Raw genomic sequence first — 26,186 nt, 5'->3', positions numbered from 1 at the left:
GTTTTTAAATGTATGAATGTATATTGCTACTGCACCAACTAGGAGTTATTGTCTGGTAGTGTTTACTTATGAACTTCTTTCCAGTTTTCCATGTTTTTTTTATTGAGGCCAATTTTTTTTTTGCTAACCTCCATTGACTTGACTTGTGAATTAGAATTGGTGAAACTAGTAAGAATGAGAGAAAAAAAATTTTCTTTCTAACAAATATCCAAGAAAGATTATAGTGTTAAATCTAGTAGTGACATTTTTCAACTTAGTTCAAGAAACCAAGAGCAAATCATGAGTTTGTATTCAAATATTAGGACATTTCTGACACGCTCCATTGTGTTGAATAGAATCAAGCCATTAAAATTTGAGGACTTAACCAAAATCAAATTGAGAGAACCAGTAGTACCTAGAGTAGCTAATTTCGAAGTATCGCCTGACCATCCCTTATGGCAATTTTTCCCTCAAGGCAATAAAACCAAAGTAGCAATAAGAGAATCAGAAGAGTTAGATTTGGATTCCAGAGAATGGTCTTCTGCTGAATTGCGTCAGAAATCATTTGAAGATTTACACAAGATCTGGTATTTGACATTAAAAGAAAGAAACATTTTAAGTCGTGAGGTTAGATTGGGTGAATCTTTAGGAATGGGCGATTTCAGACAGTTTAACAATGTGGACAGGAAATTAATCAAAACTCAAAAGAGAATAAAACAAGTATTGTTGGAAAGACAGGTTGCCGTCGAACGTGCTCAAGCAACTATGCAAGACGACATTCAAAAGTATTTAGACGATTTCAAGACTCGATATGTTAATTGCGAGGCCGACGAAGTTGAAGATTATCACGAAAAATTAGTCAGATTACAGTACGCTATATTTGGTATAAATCCTAATTTGTCGTTGGAGTTGTTACAAGATGAAGAAACGATAGATGTGAATTTTGTTAAAGGACTCTCGTACATTGCCAATTTGAAAGTGGAAAGACATTTGAAATTGAATCCTCAAACCGAATTTGAGTTGCCATTAAACGGTCCGGTTGAAGAGTTACCATTTTTCTTGAATGATGTCGAAGTTGCCATTTCACAAGTGAAACAATTGAGAGATTCAGGCAAATCACGTATGTTGCACAAGATTGAAGTCATTCCATTCTTGAAACAAGCCATCGAAAGTCATATGCAACAAGAAGAAAATATTGGGGGATACGAGGAAGAACAAAACAAGAATTAATTTATTTGTACATAGACACATTATAGTTTTCCTGTTGTAAATACATATATACAAGGTATACAAAACTCTCGTCACTAAGAAACTCGAACAAACGGTTTTATTTCCAATTGTCCTGAGATATTATTGAATGCAAATATTTGACCAATTCTAGATAAGTCTTCAGAACTTGCATTATTACCATTCAATGCAAATATAACACGCTTCTTTCTTGATACTGAAGTTGAGGATAAAAGCCTCCAAATATGAACATGGAGCAAATCCCCATATGGCTCATTCACACCCAAATTCAATTTCTTATCAATATTTCCTTCTGTGAATGCAGTTTGGTACATTAACGTATCCAATCCGGCAAACATAAAGCTTTCACTTTCTAGATTTGTTCCAGATACTAAGAATTCAGGAACAGCTAACACTCTATCTATAGTGTCATTTAGTTCGACAGCAAGCTTTGTTTTCAATTCTTCTGGATTGATGTATGCAGGGACAATCACAGTTAGCGACAGTCCAGGTAATCTCTTTTTAAAACCAAGAGATATCACATTTATGAATTCAGCGTACTCTTCAATTGAATTTAATTTCTTTTCGCTATGGTATTTTTTGGCGTAATCTTTGATACTAGACTTCGACCCCACAAAATGCTCCAATAGTTTCCGAACTTGATCATGGCTCGGTAAATTGAATACATTTTTATAGTCTTCAACTTGGCCATCATGGAACACAGGGAAATACAGTTCAATTTTGTTGGTTCTCTCCAATGGCTTGAATAAATCCAATGAGTCTTCCATGGCAAATCTGCGATTAATGATATTTTTCAACTTGAATGTTTCAGGATTTTTAATATACAACTGTTTCTTTTCAATATCACTTGCAGAGTTTGATGCTAGATCTTTTTGCAAGAACAATTCATTTAATGCCAAAACATGAGGATGCAGAGGATTCGCCACAATGCAATATTGAATGTTATCAAGACACTCGTACCGCAACCTCTCTGCTAATTCCTCCTTCATTAGATCGCTACAAACAAACTTTTTCGGGAACTTTGCAACTCTCCGTTCAGAGACAATCCTCACAATCTCATCTATTTGTTGCGAGGTCAAAGTTTCATTAAGATCCTGAGCGGCCAACTTGACAAATTCAGTCAATCTTTCTTCCCGAGTGTCTTTTCTCAAAGTTTCAATTTGCCGTATTGTTTCTAGCAATCTATTTTTATATTTCCCTTTTGCATTTTGACTCACCACCAGAAATCCGTTTAGATCAACACTTTTCATGAAATAATCTAGTTGATCTATAGCAAAAAACCTCAAAAATTTAAATTGATCAGGATCATTCTGAATAGTATCGAGGAGTCCTGATAAGGTAGTGACCATCACCTGAGAGTGGTTTGCTGTATCTAACTTTGAATCCAGGGAATCGGTAGTAATTTCCGGTAGTTTTTTCCTCGATAGAAATTTCACTGTCAATGGGTCTCTTGTAATATGTAATGGCCCATTGGTCTTGAAAACCTCAACTGGGACACAGTTCTTCTCCATTGGTGAGATTAATTTTTCACAGTATTTGTGATACTTGCTAACCATCTCATCTGTGGGAACAAGTATTACTGAATCCAACGACCTTGCTGGTTTCTGGGGAATTCGACGTGATTCAACCAGATACCAGGGCCGTTTGGTCAACGATAGATTCAAAGCATGTAATAGTAACCCCAATGATTTCCCAGGCTTGTTAGATTGATTGACAATTACATTTTTTTTATTCAATAACAAATTCTGCAAAATAAATGTTTGTATTTCTGTCGGTGGTGTTTTGACTTGAGAGCCAGGATTCAACCACAGATTCAATTTTGACTGAAAGTACGGTAATATTCCATATTTGGCAAATGATTCTGTATTAGACTGGGGCTTTGTAGAAAGAAAATACAGTTGATAATATATTTTGGGTAATCTCTTCCCGCTTGCAGTAGATCGTAGGATCATGATTGAATGTATAAAGATGGGATTCTTTCCAATGGAGTTATACAAAAATACTAAAGTTTATAGATATACATTAGTCTTGAGAACAAGCTGTTTGTTTCAAAGTGTGCAATGCTAATCAAAAATTGAAACCAAAACAAACTTGTAGTAGGATGAGTTAGAAAAATCGCATATAATTGCAGAATTGAATTTACGATCTGTAATGAGTCGTGTACAAACCGTTGATAATATCCACCCCAGCACTTGCTTCATAGATGCTTGTAATTTAATATTCATGTATAATTGCTTATAGATCTAAACAAACGGCTAAAAAAAGACGACCTAATGGGTTATAAATTGGTAATCGAAAAAGACAGATAAGAATCTGAAGGCTTGTCTCTCTACGGATTAGGCCCAAACTTGGACTTGTTCATAGAAATCAACTCTCTTCTTCTCTGGATTGTCAATTTTGTGGGCACAATAGTACCGAATCTCATCAACCATTGAGTGGTGAGCACAGGCAACAAAAGCAATAGATCCATTTGATTGTTCAACGAATCTATCAACCAAGAATTCAATGTTTGGTCTTCCTTCATGAAATTGAATATGATCGAGCTCCAGCTTAATATTGTCAATCATGCCATCACTTTCACTATCTTCTTCTTCTTCTTCCCCGTCGACCTTATTTACAGAAACTTTAACACCGTCTTTTTTTGGTTTTTCATGAATGTCACCACTAAGAATGGCCTGGGATTCTGAAAATCTGTTGTTATACTCTTCAACAAATGACTCAATACCGGGTCTAGTGACATAAATGGTAGTGTCAATATCCAAATCTTTCAAATTAACCAATTCTTGATAGAACCAAAACAATGATTTCCATTCCCTAACAACCCAAACCAATTTGAATTTATTCTTCTTCTCGCCAGTACTACTGCCTTGTGCGGCATCGACAACCTCCGAATAAATACCAGGAATACCATTGCCACCGGCCAAGAAAACAGCACTGTCGGCATATCTAGCTGGTGTGGGTTCGCCATAAGGACCTTCAACTGTAACTCTCACCTTTGTAGATTTACCTGGGGAAGAAAGCAACCTATTGTATAAAGATCTAGTAATACCATCTTTGACTTTGCAAAAGAAAATAATACTACCCAGTTCTTCTTCAATAAACGTGAATGGATGACTCTGCCAAAAATATTTTGTATCCAAAAAATGAATAAAAGCATGTCCGCCGGGGACCGATTTCCAATATTTGGGCTTTTGAACTTGGACTTTTAAAGTTTCATCAGCTATCAAGGTAATATCGGCTTGTGGGAAACCAAAAGCAAATAATCTTGCAAGTCTAACCGCCCTATCAAAACTCCAAACGGCGATACTTGGAAGAACTAACCAAACATACCCTCTGTATTGGACATGATACCACAACCCAACTGTCCAAAATATGGCCAAGACAATATGGGCAACTAAAAATACTTCATACCATTTCCTTCTGAAATAAAGCAAAGCCTGAAACATAATTATACCACCACATACAATGGCAACAACGGCCCATATAAAGTTAGTTTCTGACATAACCAAATTGTAGTTGTCACCAAATAGATAGGAAAATGCTGCAGCATGAATAACAAACAATGCAAACATAATTCTTGCAAGATGTCTATGATAACCAACAAAAGTACTGTAATTGAGACCAACTATCCATTGCAAAAAGTTATTTCTGCCAGCAAATAAGAAAATCAAAGGCATCAACATAATACCAACCACTGCCGTTCTATCTCCAAGAATCTTCATATGGGCCAAGTACTGACTTTTATAGCGTACTTCATTCTCAATGGCCGGATAATTAATGGCATGGAGAACAATTACCAAGATATAAAAACCAAACACAATCATCGAATCAAACCTTGAAAGGATTAAATGAGAAACAATCTTGAATAATCGTTGTTCTTCTGCCTTTTTTCTTTTAAAAGTTGCTGGTGCCGAGATATACTTTCTCCATTTGTTAACGATAGGAGATGTCAACTTCTTGACAAAATTTGGAAATAAAACCTTTGTCCAATTAACTAATCCGATAACTAAAAGCATCAACAACCAATATCCCAAACATGCGGCACCATAGTATAAGGAGTTATCCAAATTGGCATAATACATATTGTACGTTTGTTGGTAAAGCATAAGAGCAGTTTGATTCAAAATAAACGGAGTTTCAAGGGGCGAAGATTTATTGAAGTTTTGAATCTGGTTCTTCGATTTAGCTTGTTGTAAATACAATTGAAGTGAATCATTAAACCAATTGTAGCTATCAAAATAAACGCCACGGGTACCACAAAAAGTAACAAGCCCATTGACAGCAGAAGGTGATGGCCCAACAGTTTGAAGACAACCTGCAACTGTGGCTAAATAATTTTTATTGGTGCAAAGACATTGATAATCAGTTGCTTCGATACAGAACGAAACAGTGTCGGAAATTTGATTATTACAGCTGTAAAAAGGTTTGGAGCCCTTGTAAAGAGTGAATGGAGAACCTACTGAAGCAGCGACCAAGGACCCATTCAAGGAAGTAATGATAAAAACAATGATATATTGTAACAATTTCATATTGAGAAGCAAATGTTATGCGGTTGTGGAAATGTTGATAGGATAATCAGTGTTACTGCAAAAAAAAAATTGCAACAAAAAAAAATAGAATAGAAAATGCAAAAAGATTGAACAAGGGCCCTTAACTAACACTATTTATAGCTCTGAGAACTCATTGATTACTAACTTGAATGAATGAAAACCTTTGTGAGTATATGTTACACTTGAATAATAAACCGGTTATATTACTATGTCTCCATTAGTTCTCAAATGGTGGTTCATTTACGTTTGACCACAAACTTTGGCCGTAAAAAGTCGTGCTTAATATTCTAAGCCTCTTATTAGTTATAATATCTATTTGGAGAGAGCTGTGGCTTAGAATATCATCATGTGATACTAGCAAATAAAGAACAATGTAAAAATCTTGCAGACTGAAACGGTTGAACTAAATGGTGATATATCGAAGCTATTGTTTTACCTAATAGTCGAGCTAATTGACAATAAAAAAAAAACCTACTAACCAGAATAAATTGGAACCAGTTGTAGTAGAGAAAAATATACTATGATAGCATTTATTTGGTCGATTTATTAATAAATAAAGAAGGGGAAAGTACATATTACAAACCATCTACAAGAAAAAAGGAATCACCAATTATAATGTGACAAAACTTAATAATCTTTGCTCCTATCTGATTAAATGGACTTACTTTAGTTTTAACCGATAAGGACACTTTCCTAATTAAGGACAGAGTCCATTCGAACAATGCCCAGCGTAAAATCTCAAAATACACTTTTTTCTACTCAAAAGTTTAACTTCTGGTAAGAACGTTAATGGACCAATTAAAATGATGCCATTTATGATACTTGAAGGTTTGCAGCAAAAAATATAGAAGACACAATCAAGAGATATAATAATACAAACCTGTCCCAATTAAGGATTCTCTATCAGTGCCGTGCGCTAAAATTTAAACTCGTGTATTGCCGTATTTTTTTATTGTTGCACCGGTTTTTCCCTGCCTAATACAATACACATAGTACAAACTCTATACTGTCGACATTATTAGATGCCAACGCTTTTGCTAAATACTTTTTTTCTACACCTATAAGAAAACGGCAGACGTAAAAGTTAATTTGAAAACCAACTCTTTATTGTGAGCCACGCCCTCATAGGGAAAACAAAGAAAATCCAGATTTCCTCTTGACGGGTTAACACCAACTAAGCCCATATTTGTAGCTGCTCATAAAAATCCACTCTTTTCCTTTCATCATTGTTAATGTTTTGCAGAATCTGATAACGTATCTCATCGACCATAGCGGGATGTCCACATGAAACAAAAGCAACAGATCCATTTGACTCAGATATTTCTTGTTTTATAATATCCTCAAGACAAGGTCTACCATGTATGAATTTTGCATGTGAAATAGTTGAAAGACTTGAATCAGTGTCGTTTGCACTTTTCGATAAACTCTCAGAACTTTTTGTGAACTTATCATTATCATGGTCCCCTAAATCCTTTTGCGTAGCCTGTGTAACGTAAATTGTAACTTCAATATTCGTATTTTTAAGATTGGCAAGCTCATTGTGAAACCACAGTAGCATATTACACTTTCTGATAACCCAAATTAATTCCAATCTCCGTTTGCACCCTTCTTCTTTTGACAGCTGTTGTTTGTTTGCAATATCCACAATTTCAGAATATATACCCGGAATCCCGTTTCCACCGGCAATAAAAACACAAGTATCGGCGTAACGAGCTGGAGTAGATTCTCCATAGGGGCCCTCCACACCGACCCTAATTGGCATACATCTATCAGGAGTATTCATCAACATTTGATACAAAGCACGCGTAATTCCAGCTTTGATTTTGCAATAACAAACAATGTGACCATCACTTACCGTGGAATCAACAAAAGTAAAAGGATGACTTTGCCAAAAGTATGCAGGTTTCAAAAAATGAATAAACACATGACCGCCAGCAATAGATTTCCAGTATTTGGGCTTAGGGATAGTTACTCTCAAAACAACTTCTTCACTATAGTCATCAGTTAGCAACTTGACCTCAGCAACTGGGAACCCAAAATAGATTAGTCTTATAATTCTTACAAGTCTATCAAAGCACCACACAGCCACCGTAGGGTAAACAAACCAAACATAACCAAAATCAACAACATGGATCCAAGTTCCAGCCACAAACAACGCTGCCATAACAATGTGAATCAACAAAAAGGTTTCATACCAATTTCTTCTAAAATAAAGTAGCGCTTGAAACAAGATGATACCTCCACAAACGGTTGCAATAACACCCCAGATCAAATAGGTTTCTTTCATATCCTGGGCATAAGTCGCCTTCAATCTGATAGTGTAGCATACGGCATGTATGACTATCAACATGAACATAACTCTGGCAATATGGCGATGATACGTCATAAAGGTGTTATAGTTCCAACCAGTTATCCATTGCAAGAAATTGTTCCTCCCTATCTACTATCTAGCGAAACCACAGCCAACTGTGGCCACAATACCTGTTCTATCAGCAACATATCTTATTTGAGCATCGTATTTGTTTAGTAGAAATGGATCTCCCTTGATAAATTCCATATTGATCAGATGAACTATGATCACCAAAATATAAAAACCGGCAATGATAATACTTTCAAACCGGGTGGGGATCAAAAAATCGAAAAACTTAAAGCATCTCTGCTCTTGACACTTTTTCTTGGTGAATGTTGCTGGTACAGAGATGTACTTTCTCCAAATACTGATTGGCGTATAGGTCAATTTCTTTGTCAATTGTGGAAACAAGAATTTACTCCAATAAAATAAACTGCTAGCACACATAACCAAGAGCCAATATCCTAGTAACGACGCACCATAGTAGACCGAATTGTCATAATTATTTAAATATTGCACATACGCAGCAGCATAAAGATCCAATTGTGCATTAGTGAATTTGAATGGGACCTTGAGAGGGACAGACTTATTAAAATTCTCGATTTCACTGGCATATTTACCATTGGCAATATAATTGGCAATTGCACTATCATACCAGTTGGAATCAACTTCAACATTCCCGTAATGAGCACAAAATGATACTAATTTTCGTTTTTGTTTGGTTGTATTCCTATGATTGTGACTCAAACAACCGGCATACGTGGCCAATGAGTTGGAATTTGAACATAAACAAGTATAATTCGACAGTTTACCACAAAACGTAATTGATTTTTTGATTTGTCTGTTGCAAGTGTAAAATCCTAGATAATCGTGATATCGTTCATAGGACATACTCATACCAGAAACATGGATAAGCGAAAACGACAACAATACCAAACAATAAAAGACTCTCATCCTTGTGTGTTATCTGTAGGTACGACTTTAGTAAAAGTAAAACTATCAAACAGAAAGGCATTCTGGATCAAAGGTAGAGAGAATTCTGGTGGTATTTATGTGACTGGCGATGAGGGATCCAATTAGTGACGCCTGTTTTACATTTGTCATCTTTAGTTGAACACATATTGCTCATGTTTTCGTTTATTGTAGACATTGTTCAAAATTCCATCTAAAATAGAAATAAGTAATTTGCTCTTTACACAAATGGGATTGAATGCATAAATTGGATCTTTATTTGTCGCATAGAAAGCCAAGGGTAGTAGTTGAGATGAAAACATCCCCTAATTAATTTTTTGAAGCATTTTTGTGAAGCTTTGGTTGTGTCTGACATCAGTGGTAATTTACCAGTGACTAAGATTGACCAGCTGCTGTAGTTACTTTGAAGCAGAAGGATTCATTTGCTAGTTGATATTTTCTATTCGTATAATTCAGGAACACACAAAAGAAAGGAAAGGATTCCTGACACTAAAAAATAAACAGTGAATCTTCATTGGTGGGAAATCAGTATTTTATCACTAAATTCCTCGACTTATTTTTTCCAAACTTGCCGAGATATTTTCCTTTTGTGGAAGATTGCCACTCAAGAACAGTTCTGAGCAAATATTCCATAACCAATCTGGGTTGACGATCCTGCACATTTCGTCATAATTCACACATTCTTAAAATTATGCACACATCCTTGAAATGTGTTAATATTCCCAACATTATCAATTATATGTGTTCAGAATTGGTTGCAAAGTTATCAACTCAATTCACGCTATATAAACCTTACAAATTCTCTACATTTTATATTTTTTTATATTGGCTTTTCTTTTAGAATCAATCAATACTTTTTTATCATTTAGATACATCTTTCATCTATTAATAGATTATCTTTCTATATATCAAAACACGACACAGTCACGTGCCAAAAAGGATATAAGAAGGAACTTCAGGGTTGTAGAGCCACATACTATGTGAATTGAAAGTAGCCAAGAAAAACAAAAAAAAAATACAAGTTTGCTTCCTTGTTGTAAGTTTGGTAGTATCAAGCAACACTAGAATATAATGAATCAGATTGGTTGAGTACAATTTGGAAGTTATTGCCTCGAGACAACTGTAGCTTCAAAGTTCATTCGAAGGAAAGCAAAACTCCAATAGATTAGACAAAATATTAATATTGATATTGCAAAATGGTTGGACTGGTTTGAATGAACTCTCCCAAATGATTTTCTTTGGACTATTATGAGACTGAAAATTTTTATATATTTCAGACACTTAAATTAGCGTCCCGCTAATAAGTTGCGTAGTTAAAATTTCTACATAGAAAACCCTAAACCTATGTAAAGCATTGGTAAAATTTATGCTGCTTTATAAGTATGTTAATAAAAAGATGATTTCATAAATGTTGGTTTCAGGGGCTTGGGTAGGAGCACTTTCTTATCAGCCACTCTTCCTTCTAATTATTCGTATTTTGCTATTTTTTTTTGAGCTCGTGTGGGGTTCGGTCTCTGTTAGATCATCATCTCCTCCACACACTTAAATCTTTGAGAGATATCGGACAAGAAAAAAAAAATTCAATATATGTAAATAATAAACTTTTTTTGCAGGGCTACCTTGTTTATTATATTATTTTACAATCAGTGGAGCTATTGCCACTATGCTTATAGATAATAAGAAGCTCAATTTGTTGGAAACACAAACAACCAACACCGAGAAAGAATTGCAAGAAGTTGACGGTGAAGATGAGATTTCTTACGACACAGAGGATTTGCTGGCACCTCCTACACCATCAACCATTTATAATTGGAGAATTGTTATTATTGCAATAACAGCTTCATTTGCTGCAGTTATTGTGGGTTATGATGCTGGGTTTATTGGCGGAACAGTTTCCCTAGCCTCGTTCCAGGGTGAATTCAAAATGAACGAATTGTCCCCCTCACAGAAGACCGAGATCAACTCCAACGTCGTGTCTGTTTTCCAGGCAGGGGCTTTTTTTGGGGCATTATTTTTTTACCCCATTGGGGAAATCTGGGGAAGAAAATTAGGTTTAATATTATCTGCGTTCTTGTTAGTTTTTGGTGCTGGTATTTCTCTTGAGGCTAAGCACTCAACAGGGTTGGCATCAATATATGCCGGAAGAGTAATCACTGGTTTGGGTGTTGGTGGGTGTTCTGGTATGGCTCCTATATACATCAGTGAATGTTCTCCAGCAAAAATAAGAGGCAAGCTAGTAGGCATGTGGGAGATGTCGTGGCAGATTGGTGGTATAGTTGGCTATTGGATTAATTATGGAGTTTTGCAAAATCTACCCCCAAGCAGAAAACAATGGTTAATTCCATTTGCAATTCAGTTGATTCCTTCAGGAGTTTTCTTTATTGGAACAATTTTCATTCCTGAATCGCCACGATTTTTGGTTTACAAAGGTCAAATTGATAAAGCTAAGGTAAATTTGTCACAATTGAGAAGTATCCCTACAGACCATCCATACTCAGTTTATGAAATGGAAAATATAATTAAAGATGTTGAAGATAAGAAGCTGAAGTTAGCAAACGACGGGTTTTTTGCACCTATTTTGAAACTCTTTCTTTCTAAAAAGTTGTTATACCGTTTGTTGTTGTCAACATCTTTGTTTCCTATGCAAAATGGAGCAGGTATCAACGCAATCACCTATTACAGTCCTGCTATTTTTGCATCATTTGGAATAACGGGACTGAAAGCTGGATTGTTGTCTACAGGTATTTTCGGGATATTGAAAGCTTTTGCGGCATTGGTTTGGATGTTTTGTATTGTCGACCGGCTAGGAAGAAGGACAGCATTAATATATTTCTCGTTTCCTTGTTCAATATGTATGTGGTATATTGGTGCCTACATAAAGATTGCCAAACCCGGTTTAAGAGTGGCAAATGGTGACACACACCAAGACGCCGGTGGAAAAGCAGCACAAGCAATGTTATATATTTGGACGATATTTTACGGCTCTAGTTGGAATGGTACACCCTGGGTTATCAACTCTGAAATATTCAGTCAAGAAGTGAGAACATTGACTCAGGCAATAAACTCAATGTCTAACTGGTTCTGGGCTTTTATAATGGGTCGGTTTTCAGGTGAAGCTGTTAAAGCCATTGGCTACAAATTCTATTTCATTTTTGCAACTTGCATGGCGGTGTTTCCAATTGTAATTTTCTTTTTATATCCAGAAACAAAAGGAGTGCCATTGGAAGCAGTTGATTATTTGTTTGAGGTTCCTGCTTGGAGAGCCAGACCTTATGCTATGGCAAAATACCAGAAAGAATACCAAAAACAGAATCTATCTACAAGCATACCCGAGGAACAATTGGAAAAACGTTTAGACTAGACCCCACATATGGTTTTGACAACTTTATCTTTTACTTTATTTTTATTTTGAATAGAGACTACGAGATCAGTGATTAGATTTATTATTATTATTATTCTTTGTATTTATTATGTATATAAAACAACACATGAAATTGTCTTTTTTCTGTACTCCAAACTAATCGGCTGGCCCTTTTTTTTTTGCAACACACATGATCTTTATTTTGGTTGTTGTTTTAATGATTTAACAATGCCTCCGAAGAAAGGGTTAACCCAGGAAGAGAAATTGTCAGCACTCTTAAACTGGTTTCAATCAGATCATATGTTTTACACTCTAAAAGAAATAGAATCAAAAGCAAGCAAACAATGCAAAATACCACCCATGCAAATGAAAGAACTAGTGTTGGCCCTAGTTGAAGAAGGATTAGTAGAGCAAGATAGATGTGGAACCACAAACCTATACTGGAGTTTCCCATACTTACAACACAAAAAGCAGCAAGAAACCCACGATCGTTTGAACCGGACTATTGCTAATTTAGAAACGGAAAGAGATAGTTTAATTTGCCGATGCAAAGACGAAACTGGTGTACGTAATCAAACCCACGAGAGGGCCAGTAAAATCCGGTTTTGTGATCAGTCACTGGAACGGATAGACTCAATACAAAGTCAGTTGCAGTCGCTTAAAGATTCGGAATCTGTGGAGAATTTGGTAACGAGCCTTGCCTTCTTCAGTGATTCTATTGACGATATCATTTGTTATTTAAGTCGCCAAACAGGGCTTACAATGACAACTTTGAAGACAGAATTTGAACTTCCTTTAGAATTTGAAGAAATCCGTCCAGGAACCACAAAATAGCCTTTAGCATATGTCAGAGGGGTTTCTTAAATATTTTTTTTGACGGAGATTAAAAAAGAACATAGATTTAAAGATAATGGTTTGTTTTTGTAGCATCTCCGTACGAATTGACATATAAACTTTTGTTTGCTTACTATTTTCACAAGCTCATCAGATTCTCAACCCCACACACATGTCAATCACCAAAAAAAAAAAAAATACCACAATGGGGCAAAAAAATCAGCACTATATTTACACATGCTAAATATGAACGAAAAAATTCACAACAAAAATGATCTATTTAAAACTAAAAACGGACATGAATCTTGAAGATATGAACTGATTTTTTATTTTGTTTTTTGCCACTTCCTTGTCTATTATTTTACTCAGCTATTCACTCTTTATCATAAGAAGATTATAAGTTGTATTGTTTTATTTTTGATTGAAACAACGGGAGGCTATTATATATAAAGCGTTGTTGCTAAAGTTTTCTTTTCTTTTCCTTGTCTTTTATATTAGTTTTACCAGATTCCTTCCAAAAACTATTCATTACCGCAACTTTTAGAAGAACATACTTACAATGGATTCAATTTTCCCTTCCAAAGTTGAGTACAAACAAATTGATACTTTTATTGCTTTGTGTGACGGACTTATTTATGATACCACTGTTGACGAGATCAAAGATGTTATAGCTCCTGATTTCCCACAGGAAAAGCTTCAAGAATATGTCAAAACATTTACCAGACCATCGCAAACACCAGGGTTTAGAGAAGCTATTTACGACACCATCAATTCCAACACCACAAATGCGTCAAGATCATTCGGTATTTTATGTAACATTTTAGGATCAAGGATATTGGCACCTACATTGACCAACTCATTGACTCCCATTAAAGATATGACTTTGAAAGAACGTGAAACTTTATTGGCATCATGGCGTGACTCCCCCTTGGCAGCCAAGAGAAGATTGTTTAGAGCAATATGTGCCCTTTCTGGTACAACAATTGTTAGATTGGCCAGTGAATTACATCTTAAAGCAATTCATTTCCCACAAAGAGATTTGCGTGAAACTGCTTACGAAGGTCAAGTCATAGATCCATTCAGGTACGATTTTATGGAGAAACCAAGCTTTGAAGGTGCAGAGATCTACTTGCCTGACATTGATGTTATTATCATTGGGTCTGGTGCTGGGTCTGGTGTTGTGGCACACACTTTGGCCAACGATGGTTATAAAACCTTGGTTTTAGAAAAAGGAAAGTATTTCAGCGCTTCTGAGCTTCAGTTTGATGACCATACTGGTGTCAAACAATTGTACCAAGGTGGTGGCGCAGTTGCTACTTTGAATCAACAAATGCTTATTCTTGCTGGATCAACTTTCGGAGGTGGTACCACAGTTAACTGGTCTGCCTGTATCAAAACCCCATTCAAGGTTCGAAAAGAATGGTATGACGATTTCGGAGTCGAGTTTGCTGCAACTGACTCTTATGATAAGGATCAAGACTATGTTTTCAAACAAATGGGCGCATCTACTGACGGAATCACGCATTCGTTAGCCAACGAAGTTATTATGGAAGGTGGTAAAAAGTTAGGTTATGCAAGCAAAGAAATCAACCAGAACAGTGGTGGACACCCACACCACCCTTGCGGATTTTGCCATTTGGGATGCAAGTATGGTATCAAACAAGGTTCCGTTGTCAATTGGTTTAGAGACGCAGCTGCCAATGGGTCTAAGTTTATGGAACAAGTCAGAGTGGTAAAAATTCTTAACAAAAATGGTATTGCATACGGTGTTTTGTGTCAGGATGTTGCTACTGGTGTAAACTTTACCATTACTGGTCCTAAAAAGTATGTTGTTTCTGCTGGTTCCTTGAATACTCCAACAGTATTGGCCAATTCTGGATTTAAGAACAAAAATATCGGTAGAAACTTGACGTTGCATCCAGTAACTACTGTTTTTGGTGATTTCGGGCGAGAAGTACAAGCTGACCATTTCCACAACTCTATTATGACAGCAGTATGTACCCAAGTTGATGATTTGGATGGCAGGGCCCACGGAGCAAAGATCGAGACCATTTTGAACGCCCCATTTTTGCAAGCTGCTTTCTTACCATGGAGAGGAAGCAATGAGTTCAGAAGAGATTTATTGCGTTACAACAATATGGTTGCCATGTTACTTATCACTCGTGATAGCACTAGTGGTACCGTCAAGGGCGATCCATACAGACCGGATGCATTATATGTCGATTACACTATCAACAAATTTGACCGTAATGCACTTTTGCAAGCTTTGTTGATCACTGCTGATATGTTGTATATCGAGGGTGCCAAGAGAATTCTCAGTCCACAATCATGGGTGCCAATATTTGAATCAAATGTTCCCAAAGACCAAAGAAGTATTGATGACAAGGATTATGTTGAATGGAGGAAAAAAGTTGCTGGTATTCCATTTGATCAGTATGGTGCTGCATACGGATCGGCTCATCAAATGTCATCCTGTCGTATGAGTGGTAAGGGTCCAGGCTACGGTGCTGTTGACACTAATGGTAAATTGTATGAATGTTCTAATGTTTATGTAGCCGATGCCAGTGTGTTACCAACTGCATCTGGTGCAAACCCAATGATTTCAACAATGACAGTTGCCAGACACATTGGTTTGGGCTTGGCTAAAGATTTGAAAACCAAAGCAAAATTGTAGGTTCCAAACAAAACAAAACAAAAAAAAAACTAAAATCGTTTGCAGAAGCTGGGCTTTTTTTTACGTTATATATATATGTATACATTACGTATATAAATTATAAAGAATGTTGTTATTTTGAAATAGAAAAGTAGAAGAAAAGTGCAAGTTGTTGATCCTGCCATTAAACATTTTTGAACCATGATGGATCCTGTTCAACTAGTTCTATTATTGGTGGGATCAATCAATTGAGCTCAAATTTACAAAAAGTAATTAATGATTGGTAGCGCTGATGTAGTTTGAAAATAGAAATAACGAAATGATTGTAACCCCTATTTTATCATAGAATGAAACTTCATGAATATACCAAAAACTAGATTGCTGAAGTTTGCGATGCTAATTTATGGAGTTGTTTACCATGTTATCAGATTGACAACAGTTTTGTTGAGCTTTTTTCTAGTATCAAAAGACTATTATATTTGCAGAACCCCCTTTATAGGTTTTCCGTACAACAAATATGCCTTATAGAGAAAATAAAATAATAAATACAAATAGAGTGCCAACAAAAAACGGTTGTCAATGCCGACATAGATTGCCAATTAAAAGAAAACACTAGACCAACTTTATTATGAAACTCAAGGAAAATTAAGTTACCCAAAAAAAAAATCAGATGACCACTTTACGTTAAGTAAATCACTAGACTGTTTATTCTTATTCTTCCGAGTTCTATTAAACTCTATCCAGCCCACCATTGAGTGATATAACTAGGTCACTTTTAGAAGAACAAGGATTTAAAAAGGTTTATTTCTTTTTTTTTTTATTTCTTTATTCGTTAATTTCCTCAGTTTTATTTTTTGCATAGTGAAGGACAATATCCTGATTTGTGTAATATAATTTATAATCATAGTCTAGCCCCAGCCTTCTTCCGTCGTCAGCACTAACAAAAATTCAAAGAGCTTAGTGACCATTTTTTGCTATCTTTTTGTTTTTTATTCTCCTCTTTTTATCAGCTCTCCTTTTACTACTTATTCCGGAATCATGAAAGACTATTTAGCCATGTTTCAAGCCTATTCTCATCAAATATCTAAACTGAAATCACATTTCTTTCCTTCCTTCCTTCAAATTAACTTAATAAAGACTGTATATAGGTGGATAATTAATTTATTTTCTTTTTTCACAATCCAATCCCTGTGGTACACGACCTATCCTGAAAATACTTTGAATTTCTTTTTCCTTTGTTGTGCGGTTTTTTAGTTGCCAACTATAGTAAACAACAAAATAGGAGGAGGAATGTCGTGTACTGAACTTGGTGGTCTATTACCCATAACTATTGGTAAATGTCGTATTCACGTAAAAAGAGCAAAGTTTTTTTTTTTTTCTGTGAGTGACACAAACAGTTAATTCCATCCACGCCATCCACACGCCCTACCAACACTCACACACACAACACATATTATTCTCAAATTTGCACGCTGACTCAGTTTGTAAGACAGGGAGAAGAAAAAAGTTTTTTTTCATCAACAAAGAAAACTATATATTCATTACAAAAATTTTTTTTTGTCCTTTTTTTTTTTAGGTTGTTCTTCAGTCCACTGACCCATCACCTATACCTCCTACCTCCTCCGACCCCAACCCACCCTTTTACAATGGATAAGGAGTATCAGGAGTACCAGATAAGTGACATGCCCTCCTTTATTGGATGGGCTTGCCACGGAATTCTTAAACAGAATAGGACAACGAGTGAGTTTTTATTGAACTCTACTCAGTCTTTGCTATTCTCTACACGTTTATCAATCCCAACTATACTTGCTGGTTTGGAGTACATAAATCAACGTTTCTCAAACAAAGAAATCTACCATTTGCAGGATCAAGAAATTTTTCAGATTTTGGTGGTTTCATTTTTGTTGTCAAACAAGATGAATGACGATGCTACGTTCACAAACAAGAGCTGGGAACAAGCAAGTGGTATCCCACTTTCCGTGCTCAACAGAGAAGAAAGAGAGTGGTTGAATGAAGTCAAGTTCAATTTGGCAGTCACCAAGTATGAAGCAAACATTTCCGTTTTGGATCAATGTTGGAAGACATGGGTCAACAAGTATGGCAGCTGTCATTCTGAACCACCAAGTTCTCCTACTTACTACACACCAGAAGTTGATGCCTATTACTATAGTAGCCACCATCATTCATACTCTTCTCCAATCAGCTACCTGCAGCATTCTTATTCAAACCCATATCCACAACATCAACAATGCAACTATCAATACCAATATCAACCACAGTACCAACCTACTTACCAACTGCACACTCAGTATTTAGTGCCACAACCACCACCACCACCTCCTCCATCCTATTATGATCCAGCAATTGTTAGTGTTAATTATGGAGGGTTTATTTACACCTGAGAATAATATTGGTCAGTCCAAGACATTGTGTTCATCCTTTAATTTTTAGAGTCAAGTTTTTTTTTGATTTTTTTGATTTTTTTTTTTAATCTTTGTTTATGGTTTGTCTTTCCGCTAACGCTTTTGCACTTGTGTATTCATTTGCTTAAGTCGTTGCTATTATTACTACTACTAGTACTACTCGATTATTATTATTATTATTATGTGTATATGTTTTTTTCGATTTTTTTTTCATATATTATAATTATTTAGTAATCTACTTAATTTTGAACTTGTTCTTTGAAATCATCATCTTCGTTTTCTTTTTCTTCTTCTTCCTCCTCTTCTTCGTCCTCTTCTGCAACTACTCCACGTTCCTTATCCAACTCCTCAGCTGCTTTAGTAAAGTCAATTACTTTACCCCTTGTTCTTCTGCCAGTAGTTATAATATTGGATTCATCAATTTCCAACAATTCATCTTCCTCTTCCTCCTCATCTTCTAGTTTCCCTTGTTCATAGTCATCATCTTCATCATCTTCATCATCATCGCCTTCTTCATTATTTTCGGTTTTAGCATTCTTTTCTTTGGCTTCTTCTTTTTCTAACTCTTTGTCCTCTTCATCGTAGTTTCTTCTTCTCCTCTTCTTTTTTTTGTCTGTTGATGGTTCAACAGCTCTTTTCTTGGATTCTTCTGAGTTGGTAAGAGATTCTTTTTCGGTATCTTGCTCCTCTTGTGGCTTAGATTCAATTGGGGGTTCTTCAATAGGTTTAGATTCGTCTGACATAATTTGTGGGCTGTAGCAATTTGATTTATGCACAGAGTAACTACTGAATTGCTGTCGATTTTTCATGAAAGTTGTTTTGGTTTCAATTCATAATACACAAGAAAAAATAAACTGAGTGAAAGTCGCAGCACCCATATACACGACCTTGTCAATAAGTAGTTGAATTGGGTCCATAAGGCAGTTGAGGGAATGGTTGTATAAAACCAGATTGATATTCACATAACATAGTATGTCGAAGAATAATGGTTTCAGTCAATAGATAATCTCCTAACAAATTGAGTCAAAATTAGTTTAATGAGAGACTTTTGAATCTGCAGTGTACAGATTCGTCACCAATCCATGTCAAGCCACACTTGAACACTCATACATTACTTTGCATAGACACCACAATATTGTTCATGTAAATAATAGTCAAAAACAGAATTAAAGAAATTATTTCAAATCAAATACAGTTCTTGAATGTTGTAGATAATAAGAAAAAATTATTTCAAATAGCCTGGCTTTAACTGCACTTGTTGTTCGACTAGGAATCCCGGATTACAAAATTTAAAACAAACAATTACCAGTAAATCAAATCAAAGGTCTTTGTTATAGGTGTGTTGTGTTTTGTTTTGTTTTGTTTTGATTTTTTTTTGAATTTTTGACGAAATGTTTAGCATTTATAGTCAACAATAGAACCGAAATGGCAACTATATGCTGATTCGGTTTGGTGTTCTGTATTTACACCCTGTTAACTTCGTTTTCCTTTCAAAACTTATTCGTATTATAACTCTAACAATCCAGTAGATTAACAAAGAAAACTCTAAATTGTATAGGGCTTAACAAAAAGAGCAATTTAGAGTAACCCAGCCCAGCTGAAGTGCCTAGATAACGACTATGACACTTTCGTGTAATCTTCCTTTAGTTTGTCCTAGATAACCCAAATAATTGAGGTCTGCATAATGTGTACTTCTCAATAACTTACAACTGTTACATATTACAAACTATAACTTGATTACCATAGTGTTCACTACATAAGACTTACAACACTTTTCGAAAGCATTGTTCTGTTTATTTGATTTGTCAAGACCATGTCAAAATGTGTGATGAATTGCAGGGATATTTAAGAGAGAGAGAGAAAAAGGGTAATTAGTAAGGTTAATCAAAACCTTGATTTGTTTTGATTTTGTACGCGATATGAGCTTATTTATTTTTTTCAGTTTTTAGTTGTTTTCGTTTAAATAGTGATTTGAAATTACTTTTCGTGAACACAACCGACTCTTCTTTCCCTGAGATCACTTCCTATTATATAATTACCTAGTCTTATTCCTGACTTTGATTTGTATTTAATATATTTCTCTTTATCCTCTCTTTTTTTTTTATTTTTTTTAAAATAGTCGTCTTCATACTATGCCACCCATTCCTCTATATCTTAAAATAAATGGATTGCATACTGATGCAAATGATAATCCACCTCATATCACTGAAGTTTCAACTACAGAAATCAAGTTTAACGAAAATACATATGAGTTTGCAAAAATATTTGGGGGATCAACTACTGCTTACCCTGAATTAATCGACGATAAATCAAGTTCATGTGTCGTGTTGGTGGGACCCACAGGAAGTGGTAAGACAACCCTTTTGAAGCAATTGATAGCTGCAAAAGTGAAAAATTTTGAAACACAAGCATTTATTAGTTCATTCGAAATTACAAAGCTTAGAAAAATTAATGATTTGGTAGACTCGGCATCTGAATTTAAAAAACTTCAACTCAGCAGTTTGGAAAGCACCTTGAAAAGAGCCAAGTATACACCTGATGCCTTAAAATTGATTATGAGCAGAAGATCTACTCAGCCAACTGAACTGCATCCCAACTCATCACGTAGCTGTCTTGTGGTTACCTTCTATTACCAAAATACTAGAACCACATTTGTTGATCTGATGGCAACTACTACTTCAAATGCCTTTGCAAATTCAGAAAATGCATCAATTACCCAATTGATAGTCAACCACAAAAATGTTAGCAAAGCAGATGACTTGATATCCAACTTCATTTCCAAAAACCAGAAATTGAAAGTTGTGTTAAACTTGGACCCTTATGGAGACTCAGCTTTCATTGATTCGAGCTTGAAAGACGTTTCAGATTTTGTCAAAATCTTTGAACCACCAGCTAATTCTCCTGTAAACTCCTTGGCAAAAACAAACAATGACACTGTTACCAAGCAAGTTAGAAGAGTCCCCAGTTACACCAGACCTACTTTGTCTTCCAGTCGCCATAGTCCCAAAAACTTGTCGAAAAGATCAAGGATTAACAGTAACAGTCCTGATAAGATGACACTTAGCAAACGAGTTAGATTGAAAAACAGTCCCTTGAGTCAATCAGTTGATTCAAATCCTTTTATTGAAAAAAACTCGAAAATCTACTTGAAGAATTTAGCTCTGAGAACTTCAAGCACTGATACTCTTACCGATAGTGACTCTCATCACGATTGTTGTTTACAAATTGAAACCTTACAAAATGAAAAACGAGTATTACACAAAAAATACGTTGATTCAATTAAAGATTTGAAACAAGATTTTCTTGCATTTAAACAAGAAGCAGCTGGGATCATCAACGTGTTGAATGATTTAGATGCACAGCTTTCTGAACTCAAGCAGAAACAAATTGATTTAGAAAATACCAAAAATGACCAAATCAAGGAATTGGTTAGTGAACATGAATTGCAAATTGAGAAAATTTCAAAAGATTTGACTGAAAAATTCAAATTGGTGGAAACACAATTGCTTTCCAAACATGAATCGCATGTCCAGCAATTTACCAAAGAATTGATTGCTGAATCTGAATCCAAACAGCAAGTGGAAGAAGAGTTGGAGAATTTGAAAACCATCCATGCTAAAGATTCCGTCAGAATTTTGGAATTGGAAACCCAGTTAAGTGACGCAGCAAAAGAGAAAAGCGAATCTGATTATAAGCTTACTGACACGTCTGAAATTGTCAACGATTTGAAAAGTCAAATTGAAACTCTCAAAGCAAACTTGAACAAACTGGAAGAGGAACGGGAAATTCAAAATAAAAAACTTGACCAAGTATCAGAATTGAAGGAGTTGAAAGAATTGAAGGTAGAGGAATTGTCCAATAATCTACTGAAATTACAACAAGAATTACACCGTAAAGAAATTGAACTGAATGAGCAGTTGGAAAAATTACACGGAGTTTCTGCTGATAAGGAAAAACTGTTGCAACAATCAATTGAGCAATCCAAAATTTACATAAACTCATTGAAGGACCAAAATGCAAAGACCGATAGAAATTGGGAAATAAAATATGGAACTCTTGAACAAAACCAACAAAAATTAGTGGAAGAACATTTAGCAAATAGACAAAGGGATCAATTGGAGATTGAAAAATTAGTAAAGAGCAAAACTGAACTCGAAGCCGATAACCAGGCATTAAAGAATCAGTTGACAGAGATTTCTAAACAGTTTTCAACCCTAGGTGTTGAATCTTCTGAGTTGAAAAAGCAGCTTGAGGAAACTCAAATCAAGTATGATCAAGCTGAAATCGTTCATCAAGAATTGAAAGCTCAAATTGAGAAATTACTCAAAGAGTCTGCTGGCAAAGATGGACAGCTTAAGGAATTGAATCAAAGTCACGAGAAGTTTGTTAATGAGTTGAAGAATGAACACGAAAAACAAGTAAAGGAAACTAAAGATCAGACTATCAAAGAAATGGAGGAAAAACATCAACAAGCAATCAAGGAGATTGAGGACTCGCACAATGAAAACATTAAAGAAATCAACAATGAACACGAAAACAAAGCAAAGTGTATAATTGACTCTTTAAATGAGGAAATTGAAGAATTGACTTCTCAACTTAAAAATGCCGAATCGGAAAAGAATACATTACAGTCATTAAAATTGGAGTACGAAAACGAAATTATTGCTTACAAATCCAAGATTGATCAATTGGAAAAAGAGTCAGCAGAAAACTTGAAAGATTATGAAGCCAAGTTGCAGTCGATGAAATTTGACTTGGAATCTGACCTAGCGATTGAAAAACAATTGAGAAAAGATGATGGACAAGATTTTGAAAATCAAATTGAAAAATTAAATCAACTAGTAACGGAAAAGGATTTACAATTGAGTGAAAAAGATGAAGAAATAGCTTCCATTAAAAAATACATGGAGGAGTTGGAAGATACGAAAGCAAAATTGGAAGAAAAGTCTACTACTCAAAATGGGATGAAACTGTTGGACAATAGTCTTACCAAAAAGCACGCCGCTGTTGTCGCTGAATTGAGCGGTAAGATTACTAACGGTGATGCTGACATTGATGGTGACAACGAACCTCTTGACGGAAATGAAGATGGTACTAATATGGCGATTACATCATCCATCAATAAAAGAAACGTTTTACAACCATTATTGAATAATACTACTTCGCCATTGAAAAAAGCCAATTCCAACAATTCAAAAAACGATGAATCTACATCTCCAAAGTTTGAAAGTCCTGATTTGGCTACAGTTGATTAAAAGTCTCTTAAACTTTCTTCTTGACTTTTTTTTTATATAAAAATAATATACTTTCTTGTTTTTGTTCTTTATTGATATACCCCTCTGAACTTTTCTAATATATATGTATATGACATACTTACTTTCTTATTTTAAAACCATCATTCCAAACACTATACTGGTAAACTGTTTTTCATCTTCATGATCATAATTCGTAGAGCACTTGGGATCTCTTTAAACAGTTCTTCTGTCAGTCAAGTATCGGGCAATAGAACCAACACCAGTCACCTCAATTGTCTTCTCAAACCAATTCAATAACAATCCACCTTGCTTCTGTCCATAAGGACTTGACATGTTATTATATAAATATTTAACCAAAACATCTTGTTGTTCACTACTCAACGATTTGACGAATCCAGTCAAATCATTCAAATTGTTATTATTACGAATTGAACACAACACTTCAAATACAGTCTTTGAATGTAATTCTTTTGTACTCAGGTCAGCCACATACGGAACATTGTCTAATGCCAAGCTCAATGCTTGTTGAAACTGTCCTGATGATAAATTAGATCGGATTTGATTGGCAACTTGTTGGACTTGTTCATTGGTAGTTGGAGGAATATCAGTTGGAAGCAAGTCTTCCTTTGTTAAATGGGCGTCTGGTTCTAATGCATCAATATCTATGCTTCTCCAATCTTCAGATACCATTGCTATTCTAGTATTATTATTGTTATCGTTGTTGCTTTATTCGTATCGTGAATTGCTAGTGTGAAATTAATACATTTTGTTCTAGGCTATACTTTTTTTTGGTGGTTTTTTTTTTGAAGTGTTGATTCTCGCTATTGTGCAATTTCAACCGAAGCCAAAGTCTCTTACTTTTTGTGTCTATATACATATACATGGGTGCTATTACTAGCTATTACATTCAAATAAATAAATATCGTGTTTCAGATTTCTCTTGATTCTATATCTCTTAAAATCCAGGTGGATTGTTAGACCCTTTTGGTAGTAATGCCATAAATTTGTAAATGCTACCCATTTGCTCGCCATCAGTAAGTCTTCTATATGCACCATATATCTTATCTTGTACTTCTGGGTCTTGTTCATTCTTTTTTAATACTTGGTCAATTCTATATCCTATTCCGATATTGTGCAACCAGTCACCTTGCTTGAGTGGGCCATAAATATCAACTATTCCTTCAGTCAATTGCTTCAAGGCTTGAAAGTCCACGTCGATTGATAAATCAACTTCACCAGGGTTCCAAAACGGAGAAACAAATTTGTGTTGATAGATTCCACGTAAGGAGTTCTCTGGAATCTCATTCTCAGTCCCATAATCTATTACTAATATTGCCCCTTTATCATTACTGTCACTCAACAACTTTGCCATTTTCATGATATATAGTTCTGCATCCGGACAAATTTCAATTCTAGTACCCACAGGTAAGTCTCGATATCTTTTACTGATTTGTGGGATCATTGAAGAGGGTGTTTCTTTTGGTGCAATCGTCAAATGGAATTCAGTATCTAACGAGTCGTCCGTCTCAAATTTATTAGCTCCCCTGGCACTGGTCGACTCTTCCAATTTGGGTTGAGTGTTGTTGACACTGGGTGTGTGCTCAACCACTAACTCTCTCCATCCCTTCTCTTCACGGATAAAACTTTTTATAGGTAAAGCATCAAAGAATTCATGAGCTACTATAAAGTTTGCCACATTCTTATCACCTTGCTGGATATCTTTCTCAGTATCAAACCAAATTATATCATTATTCCACTTTGTAGCTGATCTATTATATCCTTCTCCAGTGGTTTCCATAGGATCTTCGGGGTTACATAATAATTTCCATTGTTCTTTACGTAATACATGTGATGCTTCAATTAATGCAATTTCAATTTTTGGTCGCTTTTGGTCACTGGGTAACAATTTTTCGACAAACTTATTGAATGTTTTCATGATGTCATGGATCAACGTACCTTTACCAGGACCAAATTCAATAAACCTAATTGATTCTGGATATTTTTGCTGCTGCCAAATACTGAAATACCAAATTCCAATCATCTCTCCAAACACAGAGGAAATCTCGGGAGACGTAATAAAATCACCTGTCCGCAAATTTAATGGGTCTCTGGTTGTATAATAGCCAAACTCTGGATGTGTTAAACATTGTCTCATGTAGGTGCTCAATGGAATAGGACCAGTTAATTTGATTGTTTGGCGAAAGAAATCACTAAGGTTTTCAACTTTGACTGGTTTTGAATCTTGTGACGCTGGCTCAGGGAATTGAGAAAACTTTCCTAAATTCTCACGAACATTGTAATCTCCCTTAATTTGCCCTTCTAGTTTTGATATTTGCTCTTGAATTATCTTTTTGGCATCTTCGTACTCTTCTTTCGTGAACTTTCCAAAGTACAAATCATCGGTATGTGGAGGTGGAGACGATGAAGAATTGGCTTGAGGTTCCTTTTTAGTTTCCAGTATTCGCAAATGCGAGTTTGAAAATGCTCTTGTAATTGAAATATTTCTAAAAAGTTTTCTATAAGATTGCCGTGCTATCATTGCTGGTGGGAGATAGTATTAC

At 35.4% G+C, this 26,186-nt stretch overlaps 13 protein-coding genes across 13 annotated transcripts; 6 read left to right on the top strand and 7 right to left on the bottom strand. All coding sequences in view use genetic code 12, as the record gives it.

Annotated features, from left to right (window-relative positions):
• Nucleotides 1–279: 279 nt before the first annotated feature.
• Nucleotides 280–1,209, top strand: CAALFM_CR07320CA (mitochondrial 54S ribosomal protein uL29m; the record flags this gene model as incomplete). Its single annotated transcript, XM_707250.2, has 1 exon — nt 280–1,209. The coding sequence occupies one exon, from the start codon at nt 280–282 to the stop codon at nt 1,207–1,209; it is 930 nt and encodes a 309-aa protein (XP_712343.2).
• Nucleotides 1,210–1,283: 74 nt separating this feature from the next.
• CAALFM_CR07310WA (uncharacterized protein) lies at nt 1,284–3,179 on the bottom strand (the record flags this gene model as incomplete). The annotated part of the gene is made up of 1 exon (XM_707251.2): nt 1,284–3,179. One exon carries the CDS (start codon nt 3,177–3,179, stop codon nt 1,284–1,286), a length of 1,896 nt encoding a protein of 631 aa, XP_712344.2.
• A 384-nt stretch (nt 3,180–3,563) lies between these two features.
• On the bottom strand, nt 3,564–5,756 carry CAALFM_CR07300WA (uncharacterized protein; the record flags this gene model as incomplete). Its single annotated transcript, XM_707252.2, has 1 exon — nt 3,564–5,756. One exon carries the CDS (start codon nt 5,754–5,756, stop codon nt 3,564–3,566), a length of 2,193 nt encoding a protein of 730 aa, XP_712345.2.
• Nucleotides 5,757–6,951: 1,195 nt separating this feature from the next.
• FRE7 (Fre7p) lies at nt 6,952–8,163 on the bottom strand (the record flags this gene model as incomplete). The annotated part of the gene is made up of 1 exon (XM_707253.2): nt 6,952–8,163. One exon carries the CDS (start codon nt 8,161–8,163, stop codon nt 6,952–6,954), a length of 1,212 nt encoding a protein of 403 aa, XP_712346.2.
• A 57-nt stretch (nt 8,164–8,220) lies between these two features.
• FRE30 (Fre30p) lies at nt 8,221–9,081 on the bottom strand (the record flags this gene model as incomplete). The annotated part of the gene is made up of 1 exon (XM_707254.2): nt 8,221–9,081. One exon carries the CDS (start codon nt 9,079–9,081, stop codon nt 8,221–8,223), a length of 861 nt encoding a protein of 286 aa, XP_712347.2.
• A 1,681-nt stretch (nt 9,082–10,762) lies between these two features.
• On the top strand, nt 10,763–12,460 carry HGT16 (Hgt16p; the record flags this gene model as incomplete). Its single annotated transcript, XM_707255.2, has 1 exon — nt 10,763–12,460. One exon carries the CDS (start codon nt 10,763–10,765, stop codon nt 12,458–12,460), a length of 1,698 nt encoding a protein of 565 aa, XP_712348.2.
• Nucleotides 12,461–12,688: 228 nt separating this feature from the next.
• On the top strand, nt 12,689–13,294 carry CAALFM_CR07260CA (uncharacterized protein; the record flags this gene model as incomplete). Its single annotated transcript, XM_707256.1, has 1 exon — nt 12,689–13,294. The coding sequence occupies one exon, from the start codon at nt 12,689–12,691 to the stop codon at nt 13,292–13,294; it is 606 nt and encodes a 201-aa protein (XP_712349.1).
• Nucleotides 13,295–13,853: 559 nt separating this feature from the next.
• CAALFM_CR07250CA (uncharacterized protein) lies at nt 13,854–15,968 on the top strand (the record flags this gene model as incomplete). The annotated part of the gene is made up of 1 exon (XM_707257.2): nt 13,854–15,968. One exon carries the CDS (start codon nt 13,854–13,856, stop codon nt 15,966–15,968), a length of 2,115 nt encoding a protein of 704 aa, XP_712350.2.
• Nucleotides 15,969–17,593: 1,625 nt separating this feature from the next.
• CLG1 (Clg1p) lies at nt 17,594–18,349 on the top strand (the record flags this gene model as incomplete). The annotated part of the gene is made up of 1 exon (XM_707259.1): nt 17,594–18,349. The coding sequence occupies one exon, from the start codon at nt 17,594–17,596 to the stop codon at nt 18,347–18,349; it is 756 nt and encodes a 251-aa protein (XP_712352.1).
• Nucleotides 18,350–18,609: 260 nt separating this feature from the next.
• CAALFM_CR07230WA (uncharacterized protein) lies at nt 18,610–19,113 on the bottom strand (the record flags this gene model as incomplete). Its single annotated transcript, XM_707260.2, has 1 exon — nt 18,610–19,113. The coding sequence occupies one exon, from the start codon at nt 19,111–19,113 to the stop codon at nt 18,610–18,612; it is 504 nt and encodes a 167-aa protein (XP_712353.2).
• Nucleotides 19,114–20,502: 1,389 nt separating this feature from the next.
• On the top strand, nt 20,503–23,625 carry CAALFM_CR07220CA (uncharacterized protein; the record flags this gene model as incomplete). The annotated part of the gene is made up of 1 exon (XM_707261.2): nt 20,503–23,625. One exon carries the CDS (start codon nt 20,503–20,505, stop codon nt 23,623–23,625), a length of 3,123 nt encoding a protein of 1,040 aa, XP_712354.2.
• Nucleotides 23,626–23,838: 213 nt separating this feature from the next.
• On the bottom strand, nt 23,839–24,315 carry ARC15 (Arc15p; the record flags this gene model as incomplete). The annotated part of the gene is made up of 1 exon (XM_707264.2): nt 23,839–24,315. One exon carries the CDS (start codon nt 24,313–24,315, stop codon nt 23,839–23,841), a length of 477 nt encoding a protein of 158 aa, XP_712357.1.
• Nucleotides 24,316–24,580: 265 nt separating this feature from the next.
• CAALFM_CR07200WA (uncharacterized protein) lies at nt 24,581–26,164 on the bottom strand (the record flags this gene model as incomplete). Its single annotated transcript, XM_707265.2, has 1 exon — nt 24,581–26,164. The coding sequence occupies one exon, from the start codon at nt 26,162–26,164 to the stop codon at nt 24,581–24,583; it is 1,584 nt and encodes a 527-aa protein (XP_712358.2).
• Between the last annotated feature and the right edge of the window lie 22 nt (nt 26,165–26,186).

The sequence above is a fragment of the Candida albicans genome, chromosome R (genome assembly GCF_000182965.3).
Source record: "Candida albicans SC5314 chromosome R, complete sequence".
NCBI lineage: Eukaryota > Fungi > Ascomycota > Pichiomycetes > Serinales > Debaryomycetaceae > Candida > Candida albicans.
Note: the sequence above shows the minus strand (reverse complement) of the source record. Positions and strands in the feature narration are given on the sequence as shown.